General features: G+C 49.4%; 1 protein-coding gene across 2 annotated transcripts in view; it reads left to right on the top strand.

The window, feature by feature from the left end:
* The window catches only part of IFNAR1 (interferon alpha and beta receptor subunit 1), a 114,897-nt gene that overhangs the window by 89,904 nt on the left and 8,777 nt on the right, over positions 1-16,216 (top strand). For both annotated transcript variants that reach the window (XM_029603558.1, XM_029603557.1), the window contains one exon: positions 8,599-8,765. In XM_029603558.1, the coding sequence (XP_029459418.1) occupies positions 8,599-8,765 (167 nt within the window). The remainder of the gene's footprint in view (positions 1-8,598; positions 8,766-16,216) is intronic.

The following is a 16,216-nucleotide window of genomic DNA, read 5'->3' as shown; positions in this document are numbered from 1 at the left end:
ACCCAACTCTTCCTACCAGAACCCCCTGGAAATTGAAACAAGCTGTTTCCCCACCATCCAACAGTACCTCAGTTGTATTTGTGCCGCCTGTTGGCACCTTGTTTGGTACCTGTTGGCCTGGGTTGTTTCCGGGAACAGCCTGGAGCTTTGTATTCACCCATCTGTAAGGACTACCATTCTGCTTGTCCTAGGAGAAAGTGCAGTTGCTTTCCTGTAACAGGTGTTCTCCTAGGACAGCAGGATGTTAGTCCACAGGAAACCCATCCGACACCCCACTGAGTTGGTTTCTCCATTTTTTTTTTGTTTTGTTTTTTGTGCTCGTATTTTTTCTATGTTATGAGACTGAAGGGTGACCTCGCATAGACGCACGGATAGTGGCATGCTGGGCATGCTTAGTGTGCCAGTCAAGCTTCTAGACACTTTGACAAAAGTTTTCCATGCCAGGCTCCATCTGATGGTGTCACCCATCCTGCTGTCCTAGGAGAACACTTGTTACAGGTAAGCAACTGCGCTTTACCTCGAAAGGTTAAATGATTCTGTTAACCATGCTGAGATTCAAGCCTGTAAATATTACAGGAAAATGCTAGCATATTTTTCTCTGACTTGCTAAACCGCAGTACCAAGGAATGCCACTCTCAAGCTCAGAAAAAGTGTGATTGGTATTTTGAATTGTAAAGCACTGCTGATTACAACTGGCAGGATCTTTTGGACTATGAGCACCTATTGTCTCTATTCCAGTTTGTGAAAGAATTATGCTGAACTTTGTATTCTGCTACAATGACTTTAACATCCACTTTAAACTTTCAGCATCTTTAAGACTTAAAAAGGAGATGGGTCTATTAAAGCTCTGCATAAGTGTTGATCAGTCTGTAGGGACTTTTGCAATGGAGCATAAAATCGATCAAGGTCCCCCTTTTTGCTATGCACGATCTCCCTGTTGGAGGTGGGCAGTGTTTGGCACCTGGGCAAGTCTGTCTGGCAATCTCAGTTCAGAACTGCATATATATTTTTTTATAATTAAGTTTATTACACAAGCAAAAGTACAGGGACGTCAGCTCATCATATGTACAGGATCAAAGACAACATAATATAAATAGCATCAAATAGTTTTCAACATTTTCTCCCACCCATCAACTTTGGCATCCAAAAACTTCATGGTGTGCTCTGAAAAAGATATCAATCTCAAATAAACTTCATATTATACAATCAGACACAAGGATAGCACAAGGAAAATCAGGGCTGCTGTTCACTTTGCCAGCTAATATATCTCTCCCACACCTTATTAAAGATCTTCAGTTTATCACATCTCAAAGCTGTAAGACACCCTAAAAAATATACTGTATATCATGCAACCTTTTTCTGACCACTTCTAATGATGGGCACCACGAATGCAACCAGAAGCCTGCCAAAACAGTTTCTAGCAGCTAACACAATTTGAAGTATTAAATGTTGAAGTGATTTAGACAACTCAGGGACTGGAATATTCAACAGGAAATATTTGGGATCTTTGGGAATATCTTGTGATGCAACTAGTTTGATAAAACTCAATATTTCATCCCAACAAGATATTACCTTGGGGTATTCTCACCAAATATGGAACAAAGTTCTACTATCGCATTATCTCCAAAAGTGTGAGGAGGCCTGAAGATATATTTTATTAAGTTCAGCAGGAGTTAGATACCAACGAAATAGGACTTTGCATCCATTTTCCATTAGAAGTGAAGAATGGATCTTCTACTGTACTTAAGACAAAAAAACAAAGATGCCAGTCTCTTCATCCAAAGTAACGCCAAGGTCAATTTCCCAAGATATAATGTGCTTCAGCTTAGCCAATAATTTTCCTATTTCCTGGCGTGTAGCCAGATGGACTCAGAACCAATGGGGATAGTATCCACGTGCTAGCAGTTGGAGACGGATCTGACGTCAGCACGGGGTATATAGCCCCACAGGAAGCGCAGCGATTCAGTAATTTCCGTCTCCAAAGCAGTTTGGAGTGCCTACACGCTGGTTTAGCGTGCTTTCCAAGCCTACTTTAATTTTCTCTTTTTCTCATTCTAGATTCTACCTTTCTTCTTTACAAACTACTATCGAGCCCCGCGCTCCTCAGGGGACGTTTCTGTCACTCCCCCCAGTTGAGCTTCCCGGGGCGCTTACCGTGGCCCCCCGGTGGGAAAGTCCTCGGTCCGGCCGAACCGCAGCAGGGACACAGCCTCCCGGGGGAGACTCGGGTGTGGCTCCGAGGCCCTCGGTCCCGGCGTGGACGAGGTAGCGGGTGCAGTTCCTCCAATTGCGGCGGTGAAAGGTACCGGCCCTTTCCCCCCGCAGCCGGAGACCGCCTGTGTTCCAGCCTAGAAGCGCCGAAGATCGGGTAAGGCGTATATCTCTTCGCCCAGGTCTCCGAGGTCTTGAGGATCGGCGGCGTGGCAAGCCGTGGAGGACGCCATTTTGTGGCCCTATTCAGGTATTCCGCGCCCGTAATGGGCGCGGCTTTCTTCCTCCTTGTGCGTATATTGTATTGTTTTCGCATATTGGCTGCCACTGTGAGTCTCTGCCGCATATTATTGAAAGCCTATTGCATGCCATAGCGCGTATATTGCTAAACGGCTTTGTGCTGCTTGCCTATTGAATACCATTAAGCGTATATTGCTAACTGCTTAACTGCTGATTGCCTCTTGAATGCCATTACGAGTATATTGCTCTTTGCTTAGTGCTGTGTGCCTATTGCTCTTTGTGCGCCTGTTGTATTACGCGCCTATTGACGCCGCGTATTATTACTATTGTGCGCCTTTGTATTGAGCGCCTATTGCTGCCGCATATTCTTACTATTGTGCGCCTGTTGTATTGAGCGCCTATTGCTGCCGCATATTATTACTATTGTGCGCCTGTTGTATTGAGCGCCTATTGCTGCTGCATATTCTTACTATTGTGCGCCTGTTGTATTGAGCGCCTATTGCTGCCGCATATTATTATTATTGTGCGCCTGTTCTGTTACGCGCCTATTGCTGCTGCTATTGTGCGCCTGCTGTATTAAGCGCCTATTGCTGCCGCGTATTATTGCGCGCTTGTTCTATTTGGTATGGATCAGCACGCAGCCGCATCCTCAGCGGCGCAGCCGCTTGTCTCCGGCATTTCAGCCCTTGGCCTCTGCTCTGCATGCCACCTTAGAGCCATACGCAGTACTGAGCCAGACTCACTATGTGCCCAATGTGAGGCGGCAGGGGGACCCTCCGGCCAGGACCAGTCTCAGCCACAGTTTCTTGACAGTTCCCCTGGGGCTACCCCGGATTTGGGGGGCAGTCTTGACCATTCGGGAATCCCGGGGGATCTTGTACCCCGGCGATTAGAGGCTGCTTCCATTTCCTGGGTGGATCTCTTTAAGGGGATTCATGCCTTCGTCCAGATGCAGACGGCTTCCCATCCCGGCCCTACTGTCCCTGCTGCTCCGGGGGTTCCTGCTGTTGCTGCGGTTCCTGCGCTGGCTGCATCTGCGGCGCCTGCTGCGGCCGCCGCTCCGGTGGCAGCACCTAGGGATCCTGTGCCTGGACCCTCACAGCCTTCTCGGGAGCAGGACCTCCCGCCACTGGACAGTCCAGATCAATCGGACCAGGAGGTTTTGCCGGACGAGTCCGACCTCCCGGATGAGGGGGACCTCCCCCCAGGGATTGAGCCATATCGAACCATGAGGCGGTTCTTTCCTAAGGAGGACCTCTCGGACCTCGTGACTCAGTGTCTGGCGGAGTTGGATATCACTGGTCCCAGTGCTTCGGTGCCTTCTGCGCAGAACCCCCTGCTGGAAGGTCTTTGTCCTACAGCTCGCCATTTTCCATTCTTGCAGGCAGCTCAGCAACTCATAGATTTGGAATGGGCGGCACCGGCGGCTTCATTCAAAGGGGGCCGGGCCCTGAAAGGCATGTACCCATTGGCACCGGCTCTCCAGGACCTGCTGGCTTGTCCTCAGGTGGACGCCTTAATTAGCGCTGTGGTCAAGCGCACTACTATTCCAGTGGAAGGGGGGACGGCCCTCAGGGAGCCCCATGACAGACGAATGGACACCATTCTGTAACAAACTTTTGAGGTGGCAGCTCTTTCTTTGCGGATTGCGGCCTGCTGCACTGTGGTGACGCGTGCCTGCTTGTCTCAGGTCAGGAACAACGCTCCAGCGGCTGACATGGAGTCCGCTCTTTCCTTCCTCACCAATGCCGCATCGGATTTGGTTCGCACTACAGCTAAGGGGATTTCATCCTCCGTAGCCGCCAGGAGGCAGCTCTGGATCCGGCCGTGGTCAGCTGATGTGCCTTCGATGTCTCGTCTCACCAGGTTACCCTTTCAGGGCTCGTTTCTGTTTGGCAGTGACCTTGATAAGCTAGCCACTACCTGGGGTGCCTCTCCTGTGCCTCAACTTCCGGAAGATCGATCCAGGAGGGGACAGCGCTCCTTTCCACGGTCCTACAGGGGCAGGAGTTCCCAGCGCTTTGTTCCGTATAGAGGGCGCTATCAGGCGACTCGTCCTCCGGCCAGGAATCAGTCCTTTCGGACCAAGCAGCGCAAGCGTGGGGCTGGCCCGGGCTCAGGCCCCGGTCGCGCCCCGCAATGAGAATTTGCCGATTCATCTGGGAAACGAAGCCATAGGGGGCAGGTTGACCCTCTTCTACCCCAGATGGGTCGAGATTACGTCTGACCAGTGGGTCCTCGCCGTTATCCGGGAAGGATATTATCTGGATTTTCATCTTCTTCCTCCGGACAAGTTTGTGGAATCTTCATGTCCCCGGCACAAGAAGGCAGCTTTAGAAGCTACCCTGGCGAGACTCCTGTCCTTGAACGCCATCCTCCCAGTACCTGCCTGGGAAGTGAATTCTGGACACTATTCCATTTATTTCATGGTACCCAAGAAAGGGGGTACTTTTCGGCCTGTGCTGGACCTCAAGTCAGTCAATCGCTACTTACGGGTACCGAGGTTTCGCATGGAAACTCTGCGCTCCGTCAAAGCCGCAGTCCAGCCCGGAGAATTCCTCACGGCATTAGACCTGTCAGAAGCATATCTGCATATTCCGATCCATCCGGATCATCAGCGCTACCTGCGCTTCAAGGTTCTGGGCCTCCACTTCCAGTTTCGGGCTCTACCCTTCGGGTTGGCCACGTCCCCACGGACATTCACCAAAGTGGTAGTAGTGGTGGCAGCGGCACTCAGGCGGGAAGGGATTCTGGTCCATCCCTACCTAGATGACTGGCTGATCAGGGCGAAGTCTCGAGAGGAGAGCCTGCGGACAACCGACAGAGTGATCGCCCTTCTGGAAAGTTTGGGCTGGGTAATCAACCTCAGCAAGAGCTGCCTACTGCCTTCCCAGTCAATAGAGTATCTGGGAGTGCAGTTCGACACTCGGGGCAGACACGGTCAGTCTTACGACCAAGAGACAGTTGAAACTTCGACAACGTATCCGGTATCTGATGAGGGCCGGTCGGCCCATAGCCTGGGATTATCTGCAGGTTCTGGGTCTCATGGCATCCACCCTGGACGTGGTACCTTGGGCGCGGGCCCATATGAGACCTCTACAGCATTCCCTGCTCTCTCGCTGGAGCCCCCGTCGACGGGACTATTCCACGCACCTTCCTCTACCGGACAGAGTTCGGACCCAGCTGCGGTGGTGGTTGCAGTCCAACCACCTGAGCAGGGGGTCGAAGATGTCCTCGCCCACGTGGACCTTGCTCACCACGGATGCCTGCCTGAGCGGCTGGGGAGCACATTGCGAAGAACTCACCGCGCAAAGGCGATGGAACAAGGAGGAGTCAACGTGGAACATCAATCGCCTGGAGGCCAGGGCAGTCCGACAACGCCACCACGGTGGCCTACATCAACCGGCAGGGCGGAACCAGAAGCCGACAAGTATCTCTGGAGATCGCCCCACTGATGGTTTGGGCAGAGGCGAATCTGCAAGACATCTCCGCCGTCCACATTGCCGGGAAGGACAATACCACAGCAGACTTCCTCAGCAGGGAAAGCCTGAATCCAGGAGAGTGGCAGCTGTCCCCCACAGCTTTCCGGATGATTGTCGATCATTGGGGGATTCCGGCCATGGATTTACTGGCGGACCAGTCCAATGCTCAAGTACCCAGATACTTCAGCCGCAGGCACGACCCGTTCTCGCACAGCATCGATGCCCTGGTCCAACCATGGCCTCCAGGGGCTCTACTATACGCCTTTCCTCCATGGCCTCTGCTGGGCGCCCTCATCCACAAGATTCAGACATACCGGGGCCTAGTTCTTCTAGTGGCACCAGACTGGCCAAGAAGACCCTGGTACGCGGACATGAGAAGACTACTGGCAGGGGAGCCTCTTCCCCTGCCTCCTCTCCGGGACCTTCTACGTCAAGGTCCCATCCTGCACGAGGATCCAGCTCAATTCTCTCTTACGGTCTGGCCCTTGAGAGGGGCTAGCCTGAAGAAAAGAGGTTACTCGGGGCCCGTGATTGATACACTCCTCCGAGCTCGCAAGTTTTCCACATCCCTCACCTATGTACGGATCTGGAGAGTGTTTGAAGCATGGTGCGACACTCACGGCACCAATCCACATGCCACCACCATACCTATTGTGTTGGATTTTCTGCAGGATGGGCTTCAGAAGGGTCTCTCCCTCAGCTCCATCAAAGTTCAGGTAGAGGCACTGTCTTGCTATGGTCCCAGGAGGGATGGCAAGACCATCGCCAAGCACCCAGATGTCTCTTGTTTCCTGCTGGGTGTCAAGCATATTCGTCCGCCACTAAAGTGGCCTGTGCCCTTATGGAACCTTAATCTTGTTTTGGATTTCCTCGCGGGATCCACCTTCCGATCCCTTCGGGGCTTGTCTCTCCGGTCTCTCACCTTGAAGTTGGTGTTCTTGCTGGCGGTGTGTTCCGCACGCCGCATCTCGGAGCTGCAAGCACTGTCCTGCCGTGATCCCTTTCTACGAATCACTCCGGAGGCTATCCATCTTCGGACGGTTCCCTCCTTTCTCCCTAAAGTGGTTTCACAGTTTCATCTTAAACAAACCATATCCTTGCCTACCACGGTAGGTTTGAAGAAATCTGAAGAAGGCCGTTTGTTACGCCATCTCGACATCGGCAGATTTCTGCCCAGGTATCTGGACGTGACACAAGACCTGCGAAAGACGGACCACCTGTTCGTCCTACACAGCGGGAAGAAGCAAGGTGAAGCGGCCTCTCGGCCCACCATTGCCCGCTGGATTAAAGAAGTTGTCAGAGCAGCCTACGTGGAGGCTGGGAAGGCTCCGCCTCTACAGGTTACGGCTCATTCTACCAGAGCGCAAGCGGCATCTTGGGCTGAATCCAGGATGCTGTCGCCGGCAGAAATCTGTAAAGCGGCGACGTGGTCCTCCCTTCATACCTTTTCCAGGTTCTACCGTCTTGATGTCCAGGCCAGGGAGGACTCGGCTTTTGCGAGGGCGGTACTACATGGTCCTCAGGCAGCCTCACTCCCCGGCGGGGAGTAAAGCTTTTGTACATCCCATTGGTTCTGAGTCCATCTGGCTACACGCCAGGAAATGTTGAGATTACTTACCTGGTAATCTTCTTTTCCTTAGTGTAGACAGATGGACTCAGCATCCCGCCCAGCTGCCTGTGTACATGAGTTTTCACCGGTTCCAGGTAAGCCAGGGCATTTGTTTACATAAGAGCGTACACTCTACCAGTATCTGCGCTTTCCGGTTGTGAATGCTGGCGGTCTCCAGCCACTGTCAATCGGTCAGGGGAATCCTGTTTTCACTTTTCACTGAGCGTCAGTACACACATCCATAACAGCTTTTGCAAGGAAGATTACTGAATCGCTGCGCTTCCTGTGGGGCTATATACCCCGTGCTGACGTCAGATCCGTCTCCAACTGCTAGCACGCGGATACTATCCCCATTGGTTCTGAGTCTATCTGTCTACACTAAGGAAAAGAAGATTACCAGGTAAGTAATCTCAACATTAGTTTATAAATTTTTTATATAATACCCTTTTCTTTACCACCAGTATTGTATATCCCTTCAAAGAAAAATTTATTCTTGTTCATATCCATATAAGCTTGTTTAGATTTCATGTAGTGACAAACCTGCAAATAAGGATAAACATATCTAGCATCAAGATTATATTTATCCTTAAGTGCATCAAGATTATATTTATCCTTAAGTGCATCTAAACAAATGAGGGTAGTATTAGCGAATGCAAACCCAAAGGTTCCCATCTACGAAATACTTCTGAATCAAGGCTTGGAGGAAAATCTTTTAGAGTGGTTTTCTTTAAGACCCTTTTCTATTTCCCCTTTTCCACCTTCATTGAAAGCTGAGTATGTGGTGAAAAATTGCAGGCATAGACCTACATTTCCTGGGCAATCAAAATAGAATTTCATATTTTTATAGTAAAATTTTTTTATCATTCTCTTGTCTAACAAAAATATATTTATAGCATATAATTAAACTTGGCTTAAAATCATATTGGACCAGAAATTAATTTTCTGATTCATTTTGGTGTCTGGTGTAGCAAAACTTTCCACAGATATATTTTTTTTTAGTTCTATAATAATTATGGTTGAACAAAGCATCTTTAAAATGTCCCATAATTCTTTCAGCTGAGATCGGCCCTCCATCAAAAGTAGAGATAAATTTGATCAATGACTCAATCGAAATCAAAATCTCTCATCCAGGAGAAGACACAAACAAATCCATGAAGGACATTCAAGGCTTTTATGACTTATCCTACCGAATATTTGTATGGAAGAATACTTCAGATAAATGGGTAATAAATACAGGCTATTGTTTAAAGATTTTAAATATGTTTTTACAGCCTAGTATGTTATGTTCATTTTTAAAATTGTTCAGAAAATTGGAGCATTGTGGTCTGCTAGGCAGCCTTGTGATGTGCATCAATATCCTTCAATACCATCAGCATGTCACAGAGCACTGACTGATAGCAGGACAGCTAATGACATTACTGCTGTAGTCCCAATAAAGATTGAGCTGAGACAGTTGACAGTACTACAAAGAAACATTACTTTTATAATTAAAAAATAACAAAGTCTGAAATGGTCCCCAAAGTATTTTGGAAAAGCCCAGGGTTTCTAACCAAGGATTTGTATATTTCCTAATTCCTTAAATGCCCTTGGCTTCATGCATCCCAATAAACCCAGCGTACTCATTTAAATCTTTGTGATGGCAATTTTCAAAACCCATTTCTGCGGCAAAATGGGCAATGTCTCGCCATAGGGCACTGACCAATCGCAAGCTGACTGCATTGAAGGATATTGATGCACGTTTCATAAGGCTAACAGGCTACAGTGCTCCATTTTTCTGAACAATTTATTTCTTGCAGAAAAGGGTTTTGAAAATTGCCCTTCCTGTGTGTGGATATGGTTAGATGTGTAGTGCCACTGAACACGTAACTTTACCCGCAGTGAGGGGAGGTATTGCCGGGACTAGGGTTGGGAAGGAGTTTACATTTACATTCATATGTTTTGGATTTTGACACACACACATGTAAATTTAGAAGTTAATCAGCTCTGTACTAAAGGACTGATATTTTTCATAGTCTGTTTCAGTTCAGCCAAATATGCAATGTTATCCAAAATTCAATTTTATTAAGCAAGATCCACACTCTAGTTGTTAATGAATCAAGAAACCACTTCCAGATTCACAAAAGCTTTTTATGGTGAGGCAGTTTGGACGGTAACTTTTAAAGCGGCACGTGGGCGCACATGTGCGCATGTTTGTCGGCCTGTGCCCAGGGATGCAGATATTTTTAACACATGTGCGTATATGCATGCATGTTATAAAATAGCCTGGCCATGTGCACAAACGCACTGAATTTTAAATAGGCGCACAGCTGTACACACAAATCCCGCTATTACTGCGTAAGGTCTTTTCAAAGGACGCGCGCCGACACACATTGCCAGTTTTACCAGTTCGTTTCCAGTTTGCCCAGTTAACAGGTCCTCCAACACCCCTTTGGTTTGATAGCCTTTACATCCCACAGTTACCCAAGATCCTTAAAACCCCTCTGTAATGGCTTTTTTTTTTTTCCCACTTAAAACACCATCCATAGCAGAAGTAAAGTTACACAGCAGAGAGCCACAAATTTCTGGTTAAAATCCCAAAATGCCCATGCCCTGCCTCTTTTTGAGAAGTTCTGAGATTTGCGTGCAGCAGCATTTACACGTATCCAGGCAGCTTTTAAAATTCGCTTGGAGCATGTGAGCCCAGCATATTCTCGCATCTCCTAATTTTGGCATGCGTCTGGTTTTTAAAATTCACCTTTATCGGTTTAACACAGACATTTTTTCCATGGCCATTAAACTGTGCATCTGAATCTTCCACATTTTGCATTTGTGGGCTCTTTATCTGTCCATTGGCTCAAACTACATGGTCTAATAACTACACAAGACTTGCGCACAAATATCAAAAGATCTTGATCATCCAGTACATAATTATCTGTTATATCTAAGAGACAAAGTTCAGGATCCAGGTGCAGGGATGAATTGGCCTAAACAGAGATGCAGTAAAATACATCTTCCCAAAATTTTTTAATAAAGGGGCATTCTCCTAGGATGTTAGTCCTCACAGATGGGTGACATCATCAGTGGAGCCTGGCACAGAAAACTTTTGCCAAAGTTTCTAGAACTTTGACTGGCACACTGAGCATGCCCAGCTTGCCACTATCCACACATCCATGCGGGGTCCCCCTTCAGTCTCTTCTTCCCCTCCCGCGGTGTTAGTTGCCTCATGGTTTTGAGCTTTGCTCTTCTAGTAAAATTTTCTTCAGTTTGTCACAATTTTCCCGTTTTTCAACATCTGGTCTCCCTTCTCTGGTCTGAGTCCCTTCAACGGCGTGATAGATTTATTTTTACCTTCTTTGCAGTCGATTCCCAGCATGTTGCTCCTCTGTGGCTGCTGGCCATTGACCACTCACCGGCTGTTTTTCATGGCGGCATCCGGTTTTCGGTGGTGCCCCCATGGTTTGCATCCTCTGTCTGCCTGGGGAACATCGCATGACATCCAAGGGTTTCAGCTGTGCGATCAGATGACCCTAAGAGCAGTCGTGCTCAGCTGGATAAGATGGAGAAACTCTTTGGTTCCAAAGGTTCTACTCTGTCCATGCCGGCATCGGAGACTTAGACGCCTGGGGCAGAGTCGATCCGCTAGATAACCTGTCCCTATCTACACCCCCAGCAGGTTCATCCAGGGAGAGAGAGGCCAGTGATAGGCCATCTCTGGTGTCAATGCTTTTGAAAACATCAGGATCTTCGGCTTCTTCGGTGCTGTGGAAAGTCTGGGCCGAGCATTGCAAGAAGTCCTGCAAGCACAGTCACCAGTCGCAGTCTGTGCAAGGCTCCAAAACTGGTACAGCACCAGCGGCTGCCGTGCCCCCACCAAAGCGACCCACATAGTGAGGCGCCTTATCCTCTGACAGTCCCAGGAGTCCCAGGCATTCCCCACCGATGTTGGTGCCGTGTACCGAGCCTCCTCAGGGCTCCGAGGAGTCTTCGATGACACCTCGTCGTCCTCCATCAGTCCTAGCTTCACCGGATTTCCAGGAGGAGTTAGACCACAAAGTGCACATTGCGGTGCTTCGAGTCCTGCAGGGCATCGAACCACCCCAGCACTGGCCCCATACCGGTGACGGAGCCTGTGCCATCTCTGGCACCCCTGCTAGAGCGTCTGGATGTCCTTCCGATGCAACCAGTGCCCCGGGGGTGGGCCCTCTGTTCCCCAACAGCCACCGATGCCCCCCTCCAGAATGATTCCCATTCTTGGATCCTCTGAGGAGGAAGATTTGTTGCGGCCACAGACAACGTCTGGTCTATTGGTCCCATGACCAGAGTTCCCCCGAGCCTATGCCTGGGATGTTGGGAACCTCGTTTCCACTGGTGCCTTTGCTGCCCTCGAGGTCACTGATGCCCTCTGTGCCCAGACCAAGGAGCTTGGACAGGGCCCACCCAAGCAGGCCCCCCCCAGGGACTTCAGCGAGGAGGAGGGGCCCATATGACCCTTGAGGAGATGGTATTTTGGAATCTACTTCTGAGGACTCCGGTGATCTTTCGGAACCTTCACCTCCAGATGAAAGGTATAGGTCTTCCCCAGGAGATCTTTCCTTTGCTGGTTTTGTCCAGGCTGTGGCTGAAGCCATTTTCTTCCAGCTCCTCACGGAGGAGGACGTTTTACATGAGATGCTGGAAGTTCTCCAGTTTGTCATTGTCTCAGTCCACGATATTTTTAAGGAACTCCTCAGGATTTGGGAACATCCGGTATCAGTTCCTCCAGTAAACAGGATGGCATAATGAAGAATATGTCTGAGTAAGATAACCAAGAATACCCAGACTCCTCTGCTGTACTAGCCTGTCAGAGGTGAATGAACTTTGAGAGACTTTCTGACTATCACAGATTCAACGGATGCAGAAGAGTTGGGAAACTGGTAAATCCTGCAAAGCTTATAATTACAGGCCAGGAAGGCATCAATGACTTGCAGAGAATCTCTGAGACAGATTTGCTGGCAACAAAAGGAGAGAGGCCTATTTTAATGGCCACATTTACTTCACAATGCAGGGATACTCGTTCTGCAGGAAACCAGGATGCAAGCCTTTATCTTGCAGATATTGGTTTCAATGACCTGAAACCAATTTGAATGAATCCTGGTGCCAAGCTCTATTCAAGACCCAGACTGGGAGGTGTTTACAATAAACAAAGAAGAACAACAGAAGACAAGAAGAGAATACTTGCATCAAAGCCAGTATGATACAGGAACTTGTTTACAGTGGGAGGAGAAACAGGGTTAGAAGAATTCTTAGTTGAGGGAGGTCCTCACAAGCATTTCCTATACAGGATAGATTGTCATGACAACCGTATCATGTGTTTGTGGGCGGTTACACTTTTCTGGAAGCTTCGGGAAGGTTGTATTTAATTATATAAGTCAAAGCATGGCAGAGATTCAGGGAGATGCTACTTATTACAGATAGAGGGCAGATTGCATCTCACAAGAACACTTGTCTTTGCATGTCTTTTGAAAAAGCCAAAATAAACTAAATTTTAAAACCTCTTGCTGAATTGCAGTGTTCTTGTGCCCTAAGCTATGAGTCCCAAAATTAGACAATATGCCCTCTATTTGGTCCAGCAAGCTTTGGGATTTGAGAGGCACCACTTCCTTCACCAGTCAGTGGTGCTAGAGTATGCTCTCAAAAAAAAAAAGCCAAGCACTCCCACACCCATGCTTCCACCCTTCCGGGCCAGGATCACAGGGTGCTGGATGCCCTAGGCAGAAAGGTATTTCAGGACACTATGATCATTGCCCACATGGCCTCCTTCCAATTGTATATGACCTAATACAACCGGAACCTGTGAAAGCAGGTCCAGGAGCTCTCAGAACGCCTGCCACAGCAGCAGCAAGATGCTTTCTCTGCGGTGCTACAGTAGGGTCTGGAGGTGGGAAAACATGAGATAAGGTCCACCTATAATGTGTTTGAGACAGCGGCAAGAGTAGCTGCAGTGGGCATTGGTGTCCGCAGGATGGCCTTGCTCTGCACCTCGGACCTTCAGCCAGAGGTCCAGGAGAAAGCTGGCTGATCTTCCCTGCATGGGAGAGAATCTTGTCAGGGATGCGGTAGCCCAATTGAAGGACCACCACGAGATCCTTCATTAGCTATCGGCTAGTGCTTCCGATCTGCCATCCTCAGTCAGGAAGTCCTCACAACAAGGTTTGAGGAAATCCTTCTATCTTCAAAAGAAGTATTACCCTCACTCCTCCTGGGATCATACACCCCACGCTGGTTCCAGGGGTGGTTCTCGCCAACAGTGGACCCCCAGGCCTCAGCCAGCCCCCAACAGAGCCCTGCTATGGGGTTTTGACTAGATGCGAGGGAGCGCGTGAGTCAGCCCTCCAGTTGGAGGCAGGCTACTGCGCTTCGCCCACTGCTGGCCCACTGCTGGCCATTCGTTACTTCAGAGGGGTGGGTTCTCTCAGTCATCTGCCAAGGGTATCGGCTGAATTGCAGGGACATCCCTGCAGACTTTCCTCCATGACCAATATGGGGTTCGTCCACTCCGTGGGAAATACTCTTGACAGAGTTCTCTGCCCTTCTGATGGCAGGAGCAGTAGAACCCATTTCCCTCTGCCAATAGGGCTGAGGGTTCTATTCAAGGTATTTACTGATACCAAAGAGAAGTGGGTGCCTACGCTTGACCTCAAAGCCTTGAATAAATTCCTCTCTGATCATCCTGGTCCCACTCCTCAGAAGTGAAGACTGGCTCTGCTCCTTCGACCTGAAGGATGCCTATGCCCACATTGCAATCTTCCCAAGTCACAGGAAGTATCTTCGCTTTTTGGTTGGAGAAGCTCACTACCAGTATAGAGTACTGCCATTTGGTCTGGCCTAAGCCCCTCGGGTCTTCACCAAGTGCCTGGCAGTGGTGGGGGTGCACCTCAGACTTTGGGGGGTACATGTGTTCCCCTACTTGGATGCCTTGCTGGTCAAAAGTGACTCCCAGCAGGGAGTGCGGCACTCTTTAAGTCTGACCATGCGAGTGCTGCAAACTCTTGGGTTTGTCATCAATTACCCAAAGTCCACCTGCCCATTGTCCCACCTGGACTTCATAGGAGCCAGACTGGACACTATTCAGGCCAAGGCGTTTCTGCCCCGTGATCAGGTGCTTGCCCAGTCATCGCTGGTGAGCAGGTTCCTGCTCGTCTGCTGCTTCGTCCTTTGGGCCACATGGCTGCCTCTGTCCATGTCACTTTGTTGGCCCGCCTTTGTGTGCACAGTGTGCAGTAGACATTACGGACTGCAATGGCAACAGGCATCGCAGGTCCTCAAGGTACATATCTCCATCATGCCACCTCTGCAGGTTTCCCTGTCCCGGTGGGAGATTCTCTCCAATCTGGAGCAGGGAACCCCTTTTCAGGCTGCCCCACCTCAGAGAGTACTTACCACCGATGCCTCGCCCCATGGTTGAGGGGCCCATGTGGGCAACCTCCACACGCAGGGTCAGTGGACGGATCAGGAATCTCTATGCCAGATAAACTTCCTGGAGCTTCGGGCGATTCGTTATACTCTTTGGGCGTTTCGAGACCGCTTGTCCCACAAGGCAGTCATGATTCGGACAGACAATCAGGTAGAAATGTGGTACATCAACAAACAGGAAGGCATGGGATCGTTCCTCCTCTGTCAGGAGGCAATACAGATTTGGGCCTGGGCTTTGTCACAGGGCATGTCCCTGAGAGCGAAGTATCTATCCGGGCTGAAAACCACCTTGGTCAGGGTTCACTTGAGCGCCCTCAGTGCTTACCTTCAGGGTGTTGCTGGCACACCCATCTCTGTGCAGCCCATAGTGGGATGATTTATGCAGGGCCTCCTTCAACTGAAGCCCCCGCTCTGGCCTCCTGTTGTGTCCTGGGATCTCAGCAGTGTGCTAGCGTGGCTCATGAGAGATCCTTTTGAGCCTTTGCGCTCCTGCGATCTGAAGTTCCTCACCTGGAAAGTTCTATTCCTGGTGGCGATCACTTCGGCTCGTAGAATTAGTGAACTTCAGGCCTTGGTTACGGAGCCACCCTACACAAAATTCTTCCATGATAGGGTGGTCCTACGTATGTATTCCAAGTTCCTGTCTAAGGTGGTGACTGATTTTCACCTTAATCAGTCTATTGTTCTGCCCGCCTTTTTTCCAAGGCTCCATTCACACCAGGGTGAATGGGCTTTTCGCACATTGGATTTCAAGAGGGCCTTAGCCTTCTGTTTAGAACGCACAGCATGCCACAGGCAATCCACTCAGCATTTCATATCTTTAGACAAGAATAGGTTAGGAGTTGCAATGGGCAAACAAACCTTGTCCAATTGGCTAGCAGATTCTATCTCCTGTTATGCACCAGCAGGCCTTCAGCTAGGAGGCTGAATCAAAACTCACTCTGTGAGAGCTATGGCAGTGTCAGCCCACTCACAGGCTATTCCCGTCGCCGACATCTGCAGGACTGCAATATGGAGTTCTCTGCATACGTTCGTGGCCCGCTACTGCTTGGAAAAGGATGGTCAACAAGATGATAGATTTGGCCAATCTGTCCTACCTGAACCCCCTGGAAGTTGAAACCAAGCTATTTCCCCACCATCCAACAGTACTTATGAACCAGGAGACCAGGGTTCGAGTCCCACTGTTGCTCCTTGTGACCTTGGGAAGTCACTTTACCCTCCATTGCCTCAGGTACAAAACTTA

The sequence above is a fragment of the Rhinatrema bivittatum genome, chromosome 5 (assembly GCF_901001135.1).
Source record: "Rhinatrema bivittatum chromosome 5, aRhiBiv1.1, whole genome shotgun sequence".
Taxonomy (NCBI): Eukaryota; Metazoa; Chordata; class Amphibia; order Gymnophiona; family Rhinatrematidae; genus Rhinatrema; species Rhinatrema bivittatum.
Note: the sequence above shows the minus strand (reverse complement) of the source record. Positions and strands in the feature narration are given on the sequence as shown.